The 20,711-nt window shown below is 38.3% G+C and overlaps 1 protein-coding gene across 1 annotated transcript in view; it reads right to left on the bottom strand.

Annotated features, from left to right (window-relative positions):
• Window positions 1-20,711, bottom strand: part of LOC127377262 (collagen alpha-1(XX) chain) — a 50,991-nt gene that overhangs the window by 27,805 nt on the left and 2,475 nt on the right. Inside the window, exons 4-15 of the mRNA XM_051424983.1 lie at window positions 20,167-20,230; window positions 19,955-20,027; window positions 19,013-19,181; window positions 18,768-18,851; window positions 18,123-18,298; window positions 17,640-17,769; window positions 15,254-15,391; window positions 12,726-12,754; window positions 8,988-9,102; window positions 6,949-7,053; window positions 3,436-3,579; window positions 577-753 (exon numbers count right to left, since the gene is read on the bottom strand). Coding sequence (XP_051280943.1) covers window positions 577-753; window positions 3,436-3,579; window positions 6,949-7,053; window positions 8,988-9,102; window positions 12,726-12,754; window positions 15,254-15,391; window positions 17,640-17,769; window positions 18,123-18,298; window positions 18,768-18,851; window positions 19,013-19,181; window positions 19,955-20,027; window positions 20,167-20,230 — 1,404 coding nt within the window. The remainder of the gene's footprint in view (window positions 1-576; window positions 754-3,435; window positions 3,580-6,948; window positions 7,054-8,987; window positions 9,103-12,725; window positions 12,755-15,253; window positions 15,392-17,639; window positions 17,770-18,122; window positions 18,299-18,767; window positions 18,852-19,012; window positions 19,182-19,954; window positions 20,028-20,166; window positions 20,231-20,711) is intronic.

Here is a 20,711-nt window from a genome sequence, read left to right as displayed (position 1 = left end):
CACAAGACAAATTTTTTGGCATGATAACATTCTTGTTTTGTTGATGTGCCAAATTTGTATAACTATAATTGTTTTTTGTTTTACTTATCGATGGATTTACACGTAACTGTGTTTTTATGCTGTTCTGTGTGATGGTCTTTTTATGGTGTCTCCTGCACTGGAAAACTCCTCGCTCCTCGCAGAATGAATCATGACTTTGTAACAACTGCAAGGTTTATTTTTAATTCCAGACTGAGAAATGCTGCCCAGTATCATCTTCAAAAGAACCTTATGGACAAATCTCATGGAACCACATGACTGGTCAAGGATGCAGAACACGGCTGAACATAAAGTGGCTGTTGGGTTTCAAACTTGACATCCTGTGTCACATTTGATATTGAGATGAGAGCATCTAGAGCTTCTAGTTTTCCAGTTCATCTTAAAATCTTACCAGCCAGTGTACCACAATCCCATTTCCTTTCACATTCAAGCCCCTAGGACATTATCATATACTATAGGTGTGAGTTGCCCTGGTCATCATAATAGTGCAAAGATGTGTGTGTGGATGTAGTGTTTTGATTTACAAGCATGAAGTACCTGCAGTAGTAGTAGCAGCAGCAGTGGTAGTGGGGTCTGGATACAGAACTGTTGGAATGCCCAGGAGAGCCTCGGTTGCATCGTCCAGGTCTCCTGACCCTGACCCGCCTGGCAGCATCTTCTTCCTCTGCTCTCGGCTACCACTGCGGATCATTTCCTCCTCCCGCAGACCCTCCACTGAAAGATAGGAAGTGCAGCTAGGGGAATCATGTATAAGTCTATATTCATTCATTTTAATAATACATAGTATTACTGCCAGTGGTAAACAGTGGGAAACCTGATACCTTCCCGGGAATCAAATCTGAGCTATATCAAAATATGAACGCATGTTTCGAAATTAACTGTTGATATATTAATATACAGCAAATATGAAGTCCCTTTGAATCCCAGTGCAAATGGCATACATTTACACTCGATTTACTTCTTGCTATTGCAAAGGCTAGAACTTGCACTGATGCTATGGTAAGATGAATCAAACTCATCAACAAAAACAGTTTTATAGTAAAGCAAATTTATCTTCAAACACATGAAAAATAATAATCAAATCAATGAGGCTTTAAAAACACACAGGATGGTGTCATAGACTTTTTAAATGAAACAAGGATGCCTTAAGCAAGTGGCTAACAGCACAAAATTCAGATTTGATACTGATTACAATGTAATCTGCAGTGAGGGAAAGTAACTAATTACATTTATTCAAGTACAGTTTTGTAGTACAAAAGTACTACAAGTAAGTACAAATACTAACTTTATATTTCTACTTCACTCAACTTAAAAGGAAAATAATACTTTTAATTCACTTTACTTATATGTGAATTGTATAAGTCTAGTTACTTTGCAGATTACAAAGTATTTAAAAGCCCACTTTTACAGCTGTAACATTAAAGTGATGCTTTCACATTGATGCATCAATAATTGTAATCCAATTATATATTGTACATTATTTTAAAACTTGAACAATCTGCATAATGAGTTGGAAGTTATATTTTGATGCTGATACTTTACTAATTATTTACTGCAGGACTTTTACTTGTAACAGAGTATTTGTACTCTGTAGTAGTAGTAGTAGTTTAAGTCAAATATGTAGTATTTCTTCCACCACTGGTAATCAGACAACCTCCTGTGAGTATGCATTAGTCACAAAGAAACAAAACATCATCACAATGGGTAGAAACATTATGACAGCAGCCTCTGGTCAAATACTGTACCAGCCAGGATAATGGACCACTGCTGTCATTTCTGTTACCTCCTATCATACAAATAGCTGTAGATGGGCACTGATGATGATTAAGTACACATTGCACAATAACACTGCCAGTCATGTTTGTTTTTGTCAAAAAAATGTATTTTGTGTAAAAGTACTGCAGAGCTGTCTGAATGCTGATGATGACTATCTGGACAACATATCTACTTAAGTAGGTTTGAGATCAGACAGGTATTTTATAATTGAACATGCTTGAGGTAAAGATAGAACATGTTTTCTTTATGTTATATTACTTCTCTGGCTTAACTGCTCCACCAGGTCCTGTCTGCAAATCCTCGCCTGGAGTTAGGAGACAAGGTCAAATACAGCAAATTGAGGGTGAAATTTCCAAGGAAGTAAAAACTGCCTCGACACAGTAACCTGCTATCACTAGCACGGCTGGAAATAAGTACTGGGCCCAGAGGGGGTTAAAGCAGATGGGAAAGGTGAAGACGCATCAGGAAGGAATTCCCAGACTGCCATCATTCCAGAATGACAGCCGGTGTTACGAATTTCCAAGTTGACATGTTTTTCAGAGCCGCCTGGACATGCCCGACTCGACACTGTAACCTATTATCACTAGAACTGTTCGTAAGCAACCACAGGCTACATGAGCCCCAACAGAGTATCAATCAGTCTAACAATAAAATGTCAAAAGTGAAAGGGGGGATTTAACTGACAGAGAGCTGTGATGACCTTCACCGTCACTGCTGCAGGAAAAAACAGTGTTGAAGCCAGAGACAGCGATGTCTGAAATAACCTGAGGGACAATAAGTGTGCAAAATGTGTTGCCAATTCCTCATCCAAACACAGGCGATGCTTCACCAAAATGCCTCCATCCTGCCGTTTTTTCAACTGTAAACTCCGCTCAGTGTGGGGTAGAAAGCCATTCCTGACTGTGTTGTTTTGCTAGTAAGGTTGCTTTTGTGAGCCATAGAGAAACAAGTGTTGGTGGGCACATTAACTGCCCCTTACCGTGTAAGTATACACAGTAAGTTCAAACACAACCCACTTTCAGGCTGTAATCTGGCAAGAGCAGTATTTACACTCACTCATTCTGTGTGAGTGCTTGTACATCTTGTCGGTTGGATTTGGGGGGGGTGGGCACAGCACACTCCAGTGTATAGTATAGTATGACTTTGCCGTCTTTACAATGTTATCTCACAGTACCAACAGAACCAACATCAGGAATGATAGTATTTCTTTTTATCTCGAGTCAGTGTTGTACATCACATCATGCCTGTGGAGTTTTATGTCCCTCGTTCAACCCAACACACAACTGTAGCTTGTTCTGTGAATTCCAGTTCCATCAGAATGAAAATTTATGGATCACAGACTTTTTTAAATCACGATATAAGATGGCCCATGAAGATATGCAGTCATGCTCACTCTTGCTTATACACTTACATACCAATGAAAAATCAACCTCATATCTCTTTATCGTTCACACTGTATAATTTTCTTTCTGATATTAATTCAGCTGTGGTACTTATCTTTTGGTACACTTTGATCTAAATAGGCTCTCGAAGGCCATTAGTTCCCAATATACTAATTTTTTTCGCCTCTTTTTCAGCTAACTGTTCTAATTTCTCACATCTGACTGTTGTGTTTCTTACTGGTGAATCGTCGCTTTGCAAGAAGCTTCTCTGTCGTCCCATTGAGCACGAGGACTTGGAGGGCATATTCCTGACTGGAGTCCAGTCCTGCCACCGTTGCCCGGCCCCGTGTGGTGGTCAGCATCAGCTCTGGCTGTGGCACCTCTGGAAAAAATGAGCATTTAGGTTGAGAAATGACTGCCTCTGTACTGTATAGGACTAAGTCTAAAAAGAAAGTCAGGGTTCCTGACATCACCTAAGATCTCTAAGTATTAGGAATAAGCAGTTTAGTTAAGCTGACTTCATTGCCATTCGAACAAACACTGTTAGGAACCTAGATGAGCTCATAATGCAGGAAAGACGAGGAAACAATCAACTAACTTTTGCTAACATTAGCTAGCTTAACCATCTTCAAAATCAACATAGACATAACTTTCACCAAAAATATCATTTCTAATGAACCACCTTTAAGATTCTGTAAACTTTGTTTTCCCATTTAAGGTTATCAGACATTACAGCGCCAAGGAAATTTAAATGTCGTATGTAGTTTCCCACATTCCCCTCTCCTGAAGTCTATTTAGTTTTTCCAATTGTAAGCTGAAGGCTATCATCACTGCATCAGCTTACAAGATCAGACACCTCCCTCATATATGCTGATTCATCTAATGTTGTTAATAACCCAACCACTGAAGTATCATCAGCAAATTTAAATCCGCTGAGTCATCATAAGTAGACAATATGTCATAATGCACAACCAGCTCCAACAGCTACCGAAGCATCCTAATAGGCACATTATTCCAAGTACATGTCTGACAACCTGACAGCAGTGAAATATCCATGTAGGTAAACATAAACATAACATAAAATCAGCCTTAAATTAAAGATTTACTCATTTTCCCTGAAGCTAAATCTTAGTGAGTTCCAGCAACTCACTGTAATCCCCTCTTTCTCCCCCATCCAGTCCTAAACATATTTTTTTCCTTTCTATTCAAATGATGCACCATTCCCTGCTCTGCCCTTCAAATTGCAGATGTATGTTGAAATCTTGTGCAATTCTGTTTAATGCATTTTCCCTACAGTGGGTAGTGGTACCCTACACCTCAGGTGTCAAGTTGGACTGAATTCCTCCATTAAGCCCCCCTCTGTCTCTCTTTTAGACGTGTCTGGACTTAGCTGCACAATGTGGAATGGGAGATAAGAGGGTGACAGGGAGAAAACAATGTTAAGGAAAAGGTTAAAGGGGCAGGAAGAACCTCGGATGTGAAGGACAAGGGGGAGCACAAGGAGCTGCATTCTTATCCATACTCTGTGAAGCACCAAAAAGGCACTTTTACACCATATTTATATGCCGTTTCAAACGGAAGGAGAGGGAATCTAGGCTTAGACTTTAGACAAGTGCTAATATAAAAAGTTTATGATCAGATTGAAATTGGCTTTTGGCAAATACAGTTTGCTTCTAAAAACTACTTCTAAAAATAGAGGAAAACTACAGTCCTTCAGTGACTTAAACAAGTTACCTTTTCTATAAAAATACAGTATATTTTGGTCATTCTTATAATTTTTTTTTTTAATGAAACAGCATGGAGATGTCTCAAAAGTTTCAGACCAGGTTTCAACATGAAAGTTTATTGTGCCTTTTGAAGGGAAACAAGACACAAAGCATTTTATCTGATGTTGCAATGCAATCCTTTTTTCTTTGCAATGTTTTTTTTGTTGCTATCGACAGAGCCAGAGGCAGAAGTGCTCCTGCTTATGATGGCATCCATGATTCCAAAACCAGAGGAACCAAGGCTGTGTACTCTCAAATAAAATGGTGGAAGGTAAATGTAGTGCACACTATGGTAATTAGAGAGTGATTTCAGACTCAGGCTAAGGCATTTACCTGATGCATTGGGGCCAGTATTTATCAAATCTCTCTGTGTAACAGTAAATGCACATTACTTACTTTCTTAGCCTTGATCTAGCTGCAGAGCTGTCTGATCCTGTTCTGAGAAGGTGGGACGTAATGGTGTGGTTGTATACCATGTAGAATTGTCTGTTATAAATAACAAGGGTTTTTTGAGTCACAGGTTTGAATCCAATATTAATTTAAATCAACATTGTGATTCATTATATCCAGGATGTAACTTAAGTGTAATGTACACTTATTCTGCAACAAGCTAACACAGTTACAACAGTGACAATTAGGGTCCCTCGCAACTGTGTTTGAATTTGTTGCACATGAAAGCTCCTTTCCAATTTTATGTGATAAAATTAATAATAATAGCCTTTACTTCCTTTGTTGGCGAGAGAGAGTACACAAACTGCCATGGGATGTGCATTGTCCAGTGCTCAGCAGCAGGTGATTAAAACCTGCTATCTACCCAGCATCAGTGATATTGGTGAGGTGAGGTGCCTGTGCAGAGCCCAAAGGATACTAAAAGACAATACCCATCCCAGCCACAGCCTGTTAACCCCACAGATACAGATGCAGAAGTATCTGCTGAACCACAGAGACGCTTCTTTCTTCAGGCTGAGAGTCTCCTCAACTCTACCGTAAATAAACGATTCTCCTCACAAACTTAAGATGTGATCCAGATTCCACACTGTTATATACATTGCACAGCATCTGTGAAATTTACGTGTAACTATTCTGTTAAGTTGTAAGTCTTTTCATGGACATTACCATACCTTTCCACTACCCTCATTCCCATTATACCTCAGGTTTTGGCACTATAACTTAAAACATCTTATACATATTTTTGTGTGTGTATATATACACATACACACACACACACATGCACACATATACAGGCAACTGTATATCTTGCTTGCAAATACAATTTCCTTTTTAATTTATTCCTTTGGTGGTACTTTTATACCTTATAATACTTTATTCTATTGTATTGCCTATTTTATTCTTTTATTCTATTCTAATTTAAAATGATTGAGTATTTTCTTTATACATGTTCTTTGTATGTAGTGCGGATGTGGCTACAACTGCATTTCATTGTACAATCCAGTATTTTATAAAAACAATAAAGCTGAACCTCAAACCTTGGAGTGACATGGGAACTGAAGTACTGAAGGTACATAATTATGATTATAGGGTATATTACAGTGACATTATTCAGACCCATTACACAGCATGGAGGAATAGGAAGATGGAGGCATGAAACAGTGAAATACACATGATTAAGACCCCTTTACAGTGTGCTGTGATCAAAAAATGTACAGCAGGGTATACATAAATGTGGCCACATGATGTGTCAAACTGCATGCATTACCACTTTAGAAACATCTATAAGTGGCTTGGCAACACAACATGGGAGTGACATGACTTCCTTCCTAAAGTAGTATAGAATACTTTCTTGCACAACTTCAAAGTATCACATATCTTGACATATATATTTATTGTACATGCACATTTGAGCTTTGATGAACTGAATATAATGCAAGTTATATTTTGTTAATCTATGCTATCAAGTCATTTTAGATGCATGAAAATGTCACATGATTGCTTTCAACACTTCAGTACAGCCTGGGAAGTCTCACCTGAGATAGGTCTCACTCGGACCTTGTAGCCCTGAACGGGTCCATCAGCCTCCTTCCATTTCATCTGCAGTCTGTCCTCAGACAGGACTGTCAGCTTTAGACGACCTTAACATTCACAGAGACAAAGGGAAGAAAACATGAACATTTAAGGTTTTATAATATATGTTTGCATGTATTTGGGCCGAGAGAGAAGAGAGCATGACAGTTGCAGGTTTTCCAAAGATCAAAGAAACATGCTGTGAAACTTTATTAATTCCTCCTGTTCTCCAAGACGGCCTAACCCATCTCACTTCCTTCTCCAAAACTCAAATCCATTTCTTGTTTCGACTTCATCTACATAATTTCCAGCAGGGGTTTCCCAACAAGCAGTGTCTTTCATGTTCCTATCCTCCCGCCCTCCATCCATCCCTCTCTCCAGCTGCCCCTTCATCCATCAAAGCGTGCCCTGTCCTCTTGTCTGGTATAGAAACAGGAACAGGACGCTGGTTTGGGACTGGAGAGTCAAAGGTCATGTCAGAGGAACGTCACAGAGTTACAGTGTGTCAGGGTTTTGTATGTAGTATGTGGCAGGGTAATAGATGGAGAGGAAGATGAGGGAGGGAGGGGGGGAACGGAAGCTAAGAAGACAGAGGAGTGTAGACATGAACAGCATGAATCACAGAACTTTGTCTTCATTGCTTCTATGGATGTATGACCCTCAGCACTCAACAGATTCCTTTTCTGACTAGCACGTATACATGTGTATGCCTGTGTGTGTGTGTGTGTGTGTGTGCGTGTGTGTGTGTGTGTGTGAGACTGTGTGTTTGGGGCTGGGGCCTCTGGAGGGTCCTCATCTTATTGTGTGTCTGGCAGAGGATCAGATAGGGTCTGATGGGGATTTAGAGAGACTGAGGTCAAGGTCCAACAGACTCACTAACAAAAACAACTTTTCCACATAAGCGGACAGATATACAGACAAGTAGAGTAGCTGTGTTGTACTCCATGATTTGTAGGGTAAGAGCAGCTGGTGGTGGCCATCATTTTTTAGGTCAGCACTGAAATAATAAGTCCTTTGAGTCTTGCTCATTGTTTCTTTTATGAAATGTAGTATAAAGTAACCATGAAATAGATATAGAAATTGCTCAATTCTAAAAAGCATTTATTTTTAAAAACCAACTGTCGAAAATATATCTTAAAAATGAGCATGTTAATGAATTATTAATAAAACAAATAATAGAAAACATATTTCCATGATAACGCATCTTATTCAATTGTGAATTAATCAGTATGAACGACTGTATCAGCAGTTTGTTAATATTCAAATGAACTCTTACATATTTGGTAGTAAGAGGCTTTGCTTTGCACACTGAGCCTCTTGTAAGAACATTTTTGTATTCTTGACCTAAAACTCTCTGCCTTTTTTCTTTGAGGTTTGCTTGTATGCCTGTTCCAAATCAGACTCACAAACACTCTAAACTGCACAAACCTTCATGAACTCTGACCAAAATATGTAGGAATGCTGTCCACATACCTGATAAAGGTCGTACAGACTGATATGTCGTAAATGTAATATATTATATACAAAAATTGTTTCAGCAGTGAGATATGCCCTAAAGTTGCCATGTAATGCTGCCTATTCTGTTTCCTTTGCAGCCGGTTTCATTCACAAAAATGTTGATCCCACTAAGGAGCTTCAAGTCCTGCCGTCAGAAATCAGCAGACACAAAGATAATGAGTTTAGCGGTGTCTGTATGGTAGTATTAGAGGATCCAAAACAATTAGAAAATATTAATAGTCATTAATGTCATCAGAGCTGTACCGTGACAGGCATAGGCACAAAACCATCTTTCTAAAGTAAAGCAGTCCATAACTAATAGGATAGGTGGTTAAAAAGATGTGACAGTCACAAGGATAATATAATGTTCTACCAACTACTGAAATGTATAAATTATTGTTCTTAAATCTTAAAAACCTCTCAGTGAATTGATGATGATGATGAGGTAAATTATTTGATATTAGTAGTAATGAAATGGTAATAATGGTCATAAAAGACACTCTACCTTGACCATGGGCCCCTGAGGACAGCAGCAAGAGTACACTGAGCAGATAGCACAGCATTACACAGAAAGATGATGATGATGATGAAGCAAGGAGGTGAAGAGACATGAGTAGAACCTAGAAAGATGAAAAAACAATGCTATGAATATTTATTAATTTTTGTTTTAATTTATATTAACATACAATTGTATTTAGTATATGTACAGTGGTCAACTGAGTAGAGTCTAATAATGTACATTAAATAACAACAGACAATGACAAACCAAACGGCCGGGGCAACCCAAAGTGAAGCAGCAGAGATACTATCAAGATGTGGCTCAACTGTGTGTGAAAATCTTGTATCTCCTGTCAATAGACAATAAATAATTGGCAACGATTTATTTTGATAATCAAGTAATAACTGAAATAAATGAAATATTCTTATATAGTGCGTTTCTGAAAACATTCACTGGCTTCTGAATAGGTTATATCAACATTACAGGTGACTTCTACAATCCTTTTGTAAAATGTCATTTTGGTAGAAAGATAAAGAACCTGTCATCAACAACTGCCATCTTTTCCCATGGGAACTCTTTTATGGCTGACTCAAACTACAGGTCCTTCAGTGCTCGTCCCCTTTACAGACCCTCAAACTTCACACAGCTAATGACACACACAGTGTGTAATATTAACAAACACGTAGCACTTTAAGAGGCCATAAAACTAACACGCCTCTGTCTGAGAGGGCCAACATTTAACAGTGCACAAAAAGTTTAAATGCCTTGTGAACATCTGAAGCTTATTCTCTCTCAAAGAATTATATCAAGCACAGTTGTTTAGAGACATTGTTTCCTCTCTGCTACAATACATCTGTATGCGGACAACATTACTAGGTATTATTTGCATTTGGAGGGCTGTGAATCAAAAGGGTAAATGATAAAGGCCTGACTTCAACAAAACATAACACTAATACACTGGAAAACTGCAGGAAAAGTTGTGTAGGCAGATGCTCTTTAGAAAACAAGGGCAACTCTGACATTTGTTCTTTGTCAATAAGAACATTGTTCAACAAAATGCAAGCAGAACAAAGCTACTGTTAACTATCTGATAGCTCAGCTATTATACTGGAGTTCACAGACCTGTGATGGGTGTGTGCCACTTATTCAGGTTTGTTTTTGTAAACTGGCGTTTCAGTGAGTTCAGTTAGGAAGCAGGGACAGGCGAGGAGAACTAAAAACCTGCAAACAGCGTATTGATGGCTTTACTGACAACGTAATGAGCGTTTATACTCTATGTCCTACCACAATACATTTCTATATACAGTAATACAATAATCATTTCTACAGGGATCACACAGAGGTCATTTCAAGTACTTTTCAAACACTTTTGAGGTACCTAAACCAAACATTTCCCAACTCTGGAAGCCTTTATCACATCTAAATTGTTACCAAAAAAACGTAATTTCTTTAAACCCACAAAAATCTATGCATATTGTCACTTTTTTAATTAAACTTTAGTTTATAAACATTGATTGTATGTTTTGATCATGATTATATAATACGTTATGCCTTAGGACTTATCTAGCTATGAATGACTAGTGAACACATCAGGAGACAACAAACAAATACGATGACAGGATCATTTTATTAATATATATTATATGATTAATAAATATTATATATAAAAGATTTTTGGTTTATGTCTGTAACGAAACACCAGATTATGTTGAAAATCATGAATCTTTTAATTCAAGCATATTTCTAACTTCTAACTAAAACCTAACAGTTAAATTTAAGAATTTTCCAAACTTTCAAGACTTTGTACGAACCCTGCTAAGACATCTTTTGAGTTTGAATTTGTAAATGTTAACATCAAATCTGTCCTATCAATCAAATGTTGGATGTTTTTTAAATGTTAAGTCATTCCACATTGAGTCTGTGCTTTATCTTTTTGCTTCAATCAATATTTCCATGACTTCCTCTCTGAGCTTTTCAACTAGTATTTTAGACAGGCCACCACTGAAGAGAGTTTAAGAGAAACTTCCAGCCTGTCTAAAGGCTTTTACAAGACCACCTGATATAGAGCCATCATGTGCAGCGACTAAATTGCACTTTCTGTATGTTTTCTCACATTTCACATGTACCTGCTTGCCTGAATGTCGCCAAGTCTGAGTTTAAACTTGAGTTATATGTCGTCTGTACCCGTCTGTCTGCCTGCCTCTCAGACAGGGACGAAAAGGTGGGCATTGTTATGAAATGCTGCTGGATCTTCTTGCCAAGAGGATTGTAGTGTCTCCTCTCTGCCTGAACCCTTTTCAAATTCTCAGTCAGAATCAGTAGACATTTACTCCACAGTTCACTTTAAGTGAACAATGCAGTAGTAGTCCATTATGTTGGTGTTATTGTGCCAAAATAGGAGGCTATTTGGAAAGATTATGTTTTTTCTGGACTTGAATTTCTAACTGACGTTGGTCTGATTTCCTATGCTGTGCATCTGTTGATTACTACACTAGAGTGAGATTAAATTGGTCTCAAGTCAGTGTTCCAGTGTACTGCCCTTGGAGTAGGGCTGCTACTAGCGCTCAATCTGTCCATATTTTTCTCGATTCATTGATTAGTTGTTTGGTCCATAGAGTGGTGAAAAACGTTCATCAGTGCCAAAGCCCAAGCGGACATCCTCAAATGTCTTGTTTTGTACACAATTGAAAAATATTCAGTTTACTGTCACAGAGGACAAAAGAAAACAGAAAATATACATACCTGAGAAGCTGAAATATGAGAATTTGAAAACATTTTCTTGCTATCAAAATAGTTAGCAATGAAATTCATAGTTGACAACTAATGAATTAATAAGTAACTGATGCAGCTGTACCTGAGTTACCTCACCTAGGAAAAAAGACAACAGCACAAAATAGCTTGAACTCCTGTGACCCCTGCAAACTACCCAGGTGGCCTCCTGATGAAGGAGAGGATAAAAATGGTGGTTAAACACAGTTTTTGTTATTGGTCCTCTGTATCTGTTCTCAGGTAAACGACAGAAACCAGCTCATCTTATATCCGGAAAGTCTAGTTGCTATACATAGTTGGAAAATGTTGGGAAATATACTACCTGGGGGAAGGAAACTTCATTTTAATAAATGACAGTATTTAATAACTATTCATTAAAATCAACATAAAAATTAAAAAACCTTTTGTAGTTGAGCAACAAGCTAATGTACGCAGTTATTAAATAATGTAATATGGCTGATATTTGTATATGTCCAGGGATGTATTTGAATGTTAAACTCAATGTATTAACACAAGACTTGAACAGTACACACATACTGAGTAACTTTGTTAGTATATGGGTGATGTTTTAGGTGAAGTGATAAAGCAATTAGCAGCTAGCTAGAGGCAGAGTGTTGAACAAACGACGAAACGCTGTTATTGAATAACTGCGTAGTTAGTTACATTAGCTTGTTGCTTGTAGTTAACTGTAATGCGTAAAAGGTCAGACATTTCAATTTATCAATAATAATTACATACTGACAATTATTTTGAATGTGTGTATACTTCGGTAGCAAATGAAGTGTGTCCATCCCTCAGGTGGGGTATTTTGCAAGTTTCCAACAATGTACGGCATCTACACTTTCAAGATATAACGTTAGCCTATTTCCGTCGTTTACCTGAGAACAGAGAGATAGGCCAAATAACAACTGTGCTTAACCACAATGATACAACAACCTTTTCTCGCCTTCTCCAAGGCGCCAGGTGAGGTCTTACCTGGCTGCTTCCTGAGTCCACGTTATTCCCTCACAGACACTGCACACAGCATTCCAGAGGGGGGACATCAACGCGCGCCAGTCGGGCTAAACTGTGAAGCCAGCTCTCCACATCAGGTCGTATGTGAGCTCCTCCGGGTGAAATCTGAGAACCAAGACCCTCCTGCTTCTCCAGCATGGGCGTGGTAGTCCGGTGAGGGCTATAAAAACTCCACGGAGCGCACGTCGCCAGGACCAGTGAATACACACGGATTCAATGCAGTGCAGTACATGTCCCAAAGGATTTATAGGGCGTCTGTGTCACCTCACTAGATCATAGAACTTCTGCTACAATACATGTGACATATGTCAATGACCATTTTGCACTCCACGATGAAGAGGCCTGCAGAAAACACTAGTTTATCTCAGGCGATTAGTTGTCCATGAAGACCGCATTAGTGTATGCTTTAATATTTCCAAACAGCTTTGATGGACCACTCTGAGGTGTGTCTAACTTCATTGCAGTGAGCACAAGCATGGCTGTCTAATTACAATAGAGATACCTCCTGCAAGACAAGTTCAAATTACAAATTTACACTGTAAGATTTTAAATGCAAGAACCTCTGAGGGAAGTAAGATTAAACAGCTTTCAGCACTCTTGAATGTACCCTTTCCTGCCATAAATGTAGGAGTACTTGAGTAATAGATGAGATTAGAACCAGGCCTCAAGAGACCTGTGTGCCCTGCAAGGTTACAGTTAATCAAGTTACGTGTAAATAAACTGAATTACTACTATGATAGTTCATGTTAGCATGGCAGATTGACTAATGGGTAAACCTAATCAAGGTAATGAAATGGATGACCAGGAACGCAATAAAATCTAAATTGAAAAGGAAGGAGGAAATAGATGACATTGTCACACATTCTGAAATCAAACATTCTGTTTTTTTCATTTTATTTCTCAATGTGTCGCAACAATGCTGCATTTTACAGGAAATCATGACAGAAAAACATTTTTAAAAGTTCACTTAAATGGCTTTCAACTCAAGTACTTCATCTACATAACTGATTAAATCATGAAGGATTTTAGCTCTTTAAAGTTTTCTTCACTGTAATGACAGCAACAAGGCACATTAAGGTATAGTCATTTCACATCCCTTTAAAGAATGACTGGAGTGGCTGAAGATTAGTCTCCAACCCTGCACTTCATCACTTCATCTAAGCAAATTTGTCAAAAAAATACCATACTGTGAAGTTCCAATATCAAGACATTCACTGTAGAATCACTTTCAGAGGATTTCATTGTGACCTTTGTAATGTGTAGTACTCATTGACAGATCTGACTCATGTGGCCTGATTTCATACTTATTTTACAATGTCATATTTGGGATAACACAGAGTAGGCTTATAGGGCTGAAACAGTCAATTCATTAATTAGTTTACTGGCAGTAAATTAGCCAGCATCTAATTTGATATTCGACTTCAAATCATTCGTCATTTTTCGAGTAAGAAGTTTCACGAACGTGAAGATGTGCTGCCGTCTTACGTGACAGCACCTGAATATCTTTGGGTTTTGGATCAAAGACGTGAAGACGTCATCTCAGGCTTTTGGAAATTAGAATGTGCATTTGTCATCTTTTTTAAAGACATTTTTTAGTGCAAACAATTATTCAATTAATAACAGAATTTTTTTAAAAAATGCAGAATAACCTGCAGATGTGTTATTACTAATTGTAAGTTGTAGACCTCATTGATCTATTTGTTTTAAAATGTACTGTTAGCTCTGATAACTCAGCACACAAAAAGGAGAACAGCAAAGCCATCTGCAAAAATACAAATCTGAGGAACTATATTATACATCTATTATTAATCCAGTTTTTACACAAAATAACTTAAGGATGTCCCTTTCTTGGGAATCTGGCTACATACTTACGGGAAAGAAATACTGTCATCTGTCCACTCTGCATTACTGGGATACCAGGACACTTCAAATTCTAGTTGATTTTCCAGACACTTGTAACCTCATTAAAAGTGCATTTGTCCATCAGTTTCCTAACAGCCTATTCTGTAGGGACCTGTGCCACTACACAGAATGCTATTAATGTTATATATACACATATGTATGTAGGTATATATAACAAAGTGAGAGGATCTTCCCACAGTGTTACAAGTATCTAGAAAAGAAAAATGACCCACTACAATTCAAGGTGTCAAAGTACCCCTTTAAAGCTGTAGCACCCTCTCTCCATACATCATACTTAGTTGACACGTGGATGTATTCTTGAAACTCCCTTAAGGCAAAAGATCATAACTTGTGTCACATGCACAGTAATGTACAGCTGATAATGAGGCCCTGGCCTGACCTGAAGACATGATTGGTGGAAGGAAAGAGCTGAAGAGGCTGTTCACTCTTTCTGTGGCAGTGTGTCCCAGACTAAACAAGTTTTTGGAAGCTCTGAAGCTTTGACGTCACTGTTCAAACCCTTAGATGGAAGAGTCGTAAAGGTATGAGTAGCATGAAGACTTCATTGGCCCACAACCTGTGATGTCAGTGCAGAGTTATTTCTTGTTCCTCGTCTTCGTACTCATCGGCAGTCGAATCCCCTCTTTCGTCTTCGTTCTGCCGCAGTAATGGCAACGCGAGCTCTGGGCTCTTACTGTTGAGCTGCCTTAAAGATGGGCCCTTACCTGATGGAAAAACATCACAAAATGGACATTGTCAGCATGATCAGAACTTCTTTAATTGCCCCACCATTCAAATACATTTGCCCATTCTTCTGCATCTTTGAGCTTCAGTGTGCAGTTTGATTGTTTTCGCATTTATCTAAGTTTTTCTGTTTACCTTAAATTGGATTTTAAGCTGTGTGCATACGGGCAGGATTTAGTTTTGAAGCCAATAATTGTCCAGTATGCAATTTAAAGCGTTATGTGGAAGCTTAAAGCCTGAGAATGGACTTTTCAGTGAAGTAGGAGACATCTTTCGTCCAGAAGTCTGAGGTCCAGTGTTTAAGATTTAGTGGCATCTAACGGTGCAGATGCTTTTTCTTCAAGCATGGAGTAGAAATTACGGTGAAAAAATGTCCCAGCCTTATCCAGAGCCAGTGTTTGGATTGTCCATTCTGGTCTACTGTAAAAACATGGCGGTTAAACATGGCGAACTCCACGGAAGGTGACCAGCAACACCTGTAGATATAAACGGTTCATTCTAAGGTAACAAATACATAACAGTTCTTATATTCAGGTGATTATACACTAATGAAAACATACCTAGTAAACTGTAAGTAAGTAAATTTAATTTATAAAGCACATTTAAAGACAGTATAAACTGACCCAAGTGCTGTACAGTGAATAACTAAAAAGACAAATATATATATATAAAACATGAATAAAAGGAAACCTTCAATATCAGGGCACACAACACAGAACATAGGATGAGCAGGAGACAGGGTTAGGGAACAAGGAAGGCCAGGGAGTAAAAGTGGGTTTTTAGCCTGGATTTAAAGGCAGAAATGGAGGGGGCAGATCTAATATCCAGGGGGAGCTGGTTCCACAGAGGTGGAGCAGCAACTGCAAAAGCTCTGTCACCCCTCTGTTTGAGCCGTGAGCGTGGCACATGCAAAAGCCCTTTATTTGAGGATCTCAGGGAGCTTTGAACAGAGTAGGGCTGTACAAGGTCAGCGATGTATATTGGGGCCAGCCCATTAAGTGCCTTAAAAACAAGTAATAAAACTTTGAACTGAATCCTAAAATGAACTGTGAGCCAATGCAAGGAGGCCAGAATGGGGGTGATGTGCTCACGCCTCCTGGTGCCAGTTAGAAGACGCGCAGCTGCGTTTTGGACAAGCTGCAGACGTCTAAGTGAGGATTGGGGGAGGCCAAGGTAGAGGGAATTGAAATAATCCAGCCATGATGTAATAAAGGCATGGATAACTTTCTCAAGATCATTGTGAGATAGGAAAGATTTGAGGCGGGAGATCATTCTGAGCTGGTAAAAACTATTTTTGACAACAGAGGACCTATGGATATTATATTCCATTTCTGCCAATAGATCCTCCCAAATGGTACACACTGGACCTTTAATCTTTTTAAATGAAAAGTATTTGCACATTCCTAGGTTCTGTATTTTTAAATGAGGCAGAGGGAATAGATGTAATTTTTATTATTTGTTTGTGGGAAAAAAAATATTAGACAAAGGTTGTAATTCTAACCGAAATATTCTGTACGCCATTAAGGTACAACAGGTGGAAATAACAAAAAATAACTGATAAAAATGATGATGATGATGATGATGATGATGATGATGATGATGATGATGATGATGATTGATGATGATTTGAATTGAGATATATGATCAAGTGATTTGATTAATTTAAAGCATTTTGATTAAAACTGTCACGTTATGATGAAAATATTGTTTCATCATTTTCCCCATCTTACATTCATCATTCACAACACAAAATTTCCATTTATCATTTAAGAAAAGTGGCCTGAAGTGCAGGAGTAACAAAATGTTACTGAATCTAAGTGATGAAATGTAGGTGAACTGAAAAACAGAGTGATAATTTGTCAGTTGACTTGATTTGATAAACTTGATTGAGATTTAATTTGAAACAGCACTGCTCTGTAATCAACTGAGCTGTGTGTCTAAAATTCATTATTTACTCACATTTACAGCAAGGATTTGCTAAAATGTCAAACCACGCCCACTTCAGTAAGACAAAAGATGAATGTAAGACGTATGATATCACAACTGTTTAAATTAAATTGGCTTTAAATTAATCAGATCACTTCATAATTTATCACTGTTTTACAATTCACATGCATTTTTGGTACTTTCACCCCTCATAGTTTTTGAATATTTGTTTGTCTCTTATGTTATTGAGAAAACAAATTTAAACAGTATTATGAACAGTAAGCCATAAAACAGACCACTTACTTTTGGAATAATATGTCTTGACTCCCACATGCAAGGAAATGCCACACAGACACACGACGAATCCCAGCCAGTTAAGCGTGCTCAACTTGTCTCCCATAAGACGTGCTGCCAAAAGCATAGTACACACCTCCTACAGAAGAACAAGACAATCCGAGGAACAAATGAAAGAGTGTATCAGAAAGGTCTGAACCAGACCAGCACAGTGCAGCCTTACGAGGCTTTACAAATATGTTATGCTCTTTACACAGCAGGAAAATGAAACTTGCCCAATTCGCTTAAAGCTGATCAAGAAAAATTGGTGTTTCTACATTTTCAGAGGTAAAATTCTAGTACAGTTTAGCATACTGTAGCAGTATGTGTTACTGTTAACACAGTAAGCTGACAAAATAAACTCAGCTGTGTCAGGTTCTCTAGCTTTGTTGGCTTAGTTGATTGACTGATTAAAAACTAAAGTCATACTACATGCACAATATTAAGACGTACCTTAAAGATCCCTGATATGGATAAAGTGAGGCTGGATGTCCGGGAGACTAGGAGGAACTCTGAGAAGCCTAAACCAAAGGCCAGTGCACCGCCGATACTCAGTGTGAAGAGTGAATACAGGAGAGGTGAGAGCTCCGTCACCCGGAATAACTTTTCTGAGCTACAGAGGCTCAGCCCTGGAAACAAGACGGAGAAGAGGATGTACAGTGATGTTTCTATGGGTTGGTTATTTTGTTAGCCATTGTTAGTTATTCATATTCCAGGATGGAGGAGGAAGTCAAATTAATTGTAGAGCTTTTTTTTTTTCTTTTCCAAAGGAAGACACAGCACTTGATAAATGACATTTCTAGCACAGCTTGAACCAGCAAAGGTTTCTCATAAACTATGAGAAAAGAAAAAAAGTATAAACATCTGACATTTAAGGCACAGAGACACATAATGGACAGTTACTGACAACATTTTGAGTAGGGTACAGCTCTATAGTGTTTATGTGCATATAGAGCCGGGAAGTGAGATCCGATCACAAGTAGTTAGTCAAGATGGATGTGGAGATGCATTCGAGTGCCAGGTGTAAACAGGTTACAGGTTGGGCGCTGTTGGCAAGTACAGGAAATATGACAAACCACAGCTTAAGACTATGCTCACCTTCATTATATAGGAAGAGGGGAAAAAGGCCAAGGAACATGAGAGGTTGTAGGTGGTACATGGTGTCTATTGGGTTCTGAAGGCCTGGAGAAAAGTACAATATGAAAATCAAGTTCAACGTGGAGGAAAATGTGGTAATAAACATGCTTGGATTTAGGTGTTTATGCCCACAAGGTAAAGTTACTATAACAGGAATGCTCTATACATATTTATCATTTTCAAGTTTTCAGTGATTCAACACTGACCCAGCTCTGCTTTCTGCATGAGGACCTGAGTGAGGGTCCAGCGGATCCCCCCTATGAAGGACGCCAGCAGCACCATGATGAAGCCCTCCAGGTTGAACTGGGTCGACTCATATGTAAACATAAAGAGACCACAGGAGATCAGGAGGACCACCAGGATCAGGAATGGGTTCTGGTCCAAGGGGACAATGAGAAACAGTTTTAGTCAGTTTAGGTATAATGTTTACAATGTTCACCACCTTAGATTAGTGTGTTAGCATGCTAATATTTGCTAATTACAGCTAAACACAAACTGCAGCTGAGGCTGATGGAAGTATTATTGGTTTCAACCAGATGACGCCACTAGATATAAAGTATCACCAAGGTTATTTCAATTTATCCTGCCATGCTGAACTACTTAAAGTAAAAGCACTCAACTGTCCAGATCCAACTTACAAATGTCAAGCACCATTCCTTTTGTTGTTCAGCTGGCCATTATTTAAGAAAAGCTCTTTTTACCGATGAAAAGGGCTGGCATTAGTTGTGGTTGCTAGGAGATTTGGTTTTTTGTAGTCCAACAAGGCTATACAAAGATTTTTTATACAGACAAAAGTATCATGTGGTCCTATCCATTAGCAGGTCCACACAGCAGGAAATAGTACCCAAGAGAATAGTGGTCAGACTTAATTTCACCTTTGCAATATATTAATCAGATTAAAAAAGGCTCCATTATCATCATCATTCTTTTCCCCTATGTTCTCAACTTTATCTTCTGTAAACATTGCATCACATCGTCTGTATCCTCACTGCATTTCATTCATCAATACGGTCAGTATGAAAACGGAACAGAAATCAGGTAGAGACAATGATAGAATTGTTTCTTTCGTGCCTTTTGTAAAAACTGGTTTATTTGGGGCATTTGTGCGGTCAATACACCATTTCCACAAAGAAAAAACAGCCACTCACCGGCTCCTCTAGTTTAAATACCAGGGAGAAAAAGAGGATAAAGAGCACTGCAGAAGACTTGGTCATGGTGTACCTTGAAGGACACAAAAGAAGAGCCACATAATAGGATGGAACAATCCAATAACTGGGTAGATACAATAATTATGACCTGAAGTTTATCAGTTCATACTGAAGTAGTATCTTCTATTAGAAAAGCTAAAGCACAAACTTACAAGCTAATGGTGATGAAGAGGAAGCTCCAGTTGGAAAGTCCAATATCCAGTGCCGTTGCCAGGGCTAGGTAAGAGGGACAGATTTTAGGACTTTTAGAAGACACACACCTTGCAATAAATGTTGTTCTTGTATTACTATGCTGCAACTGTCAATTGTGAACAAGAAGGTAGTGTATCAAAGTGAAAACACATGCTTTGTTATAGTTCACATTTATAAGTCCAGTGTGTAACAATTAGGAGGATATATGAGTAGAAATTGAATACATTATTCATAGGTAGGTTTTCATTCATGTATAATCGCCTGAAAATAAGAATGGTTCTGTTTTCATTGCCTCAGAATGAGCCATTTTTATCTACAGACGCTGCGTGTTTCTATAGTAGCCCAGAATGGACAAACCAAAACACTGAAGCAAGAGAGCACCTAGATGCTACTAAATCCTACACACTGGAACTTTAATTGAATAACAGTGAATCCTACTAATTTTAAGATTTAAGCTGGAAAACTGTATGGCGTCTTTTGATGTAAATGAGTATTTCCATAACAA

This window comes from Dicentrarchus labrax, unplaced genomic scaffold (assembly GCF_905237075.1).
Source record: "Dicentrarchus labrax unplaced genomic scaffold, dlabrax2021, whole genome shotgun sequence".
Lineage (NCBI taxonomy): Eukaryota > Metazoa > Chordata > Actinopteri > Moronidae > Dicentrarchus > Dicentrarchus labrax.
This window is presented reverse-complemented; position numbering and strand designations above follow the sequence as displayed.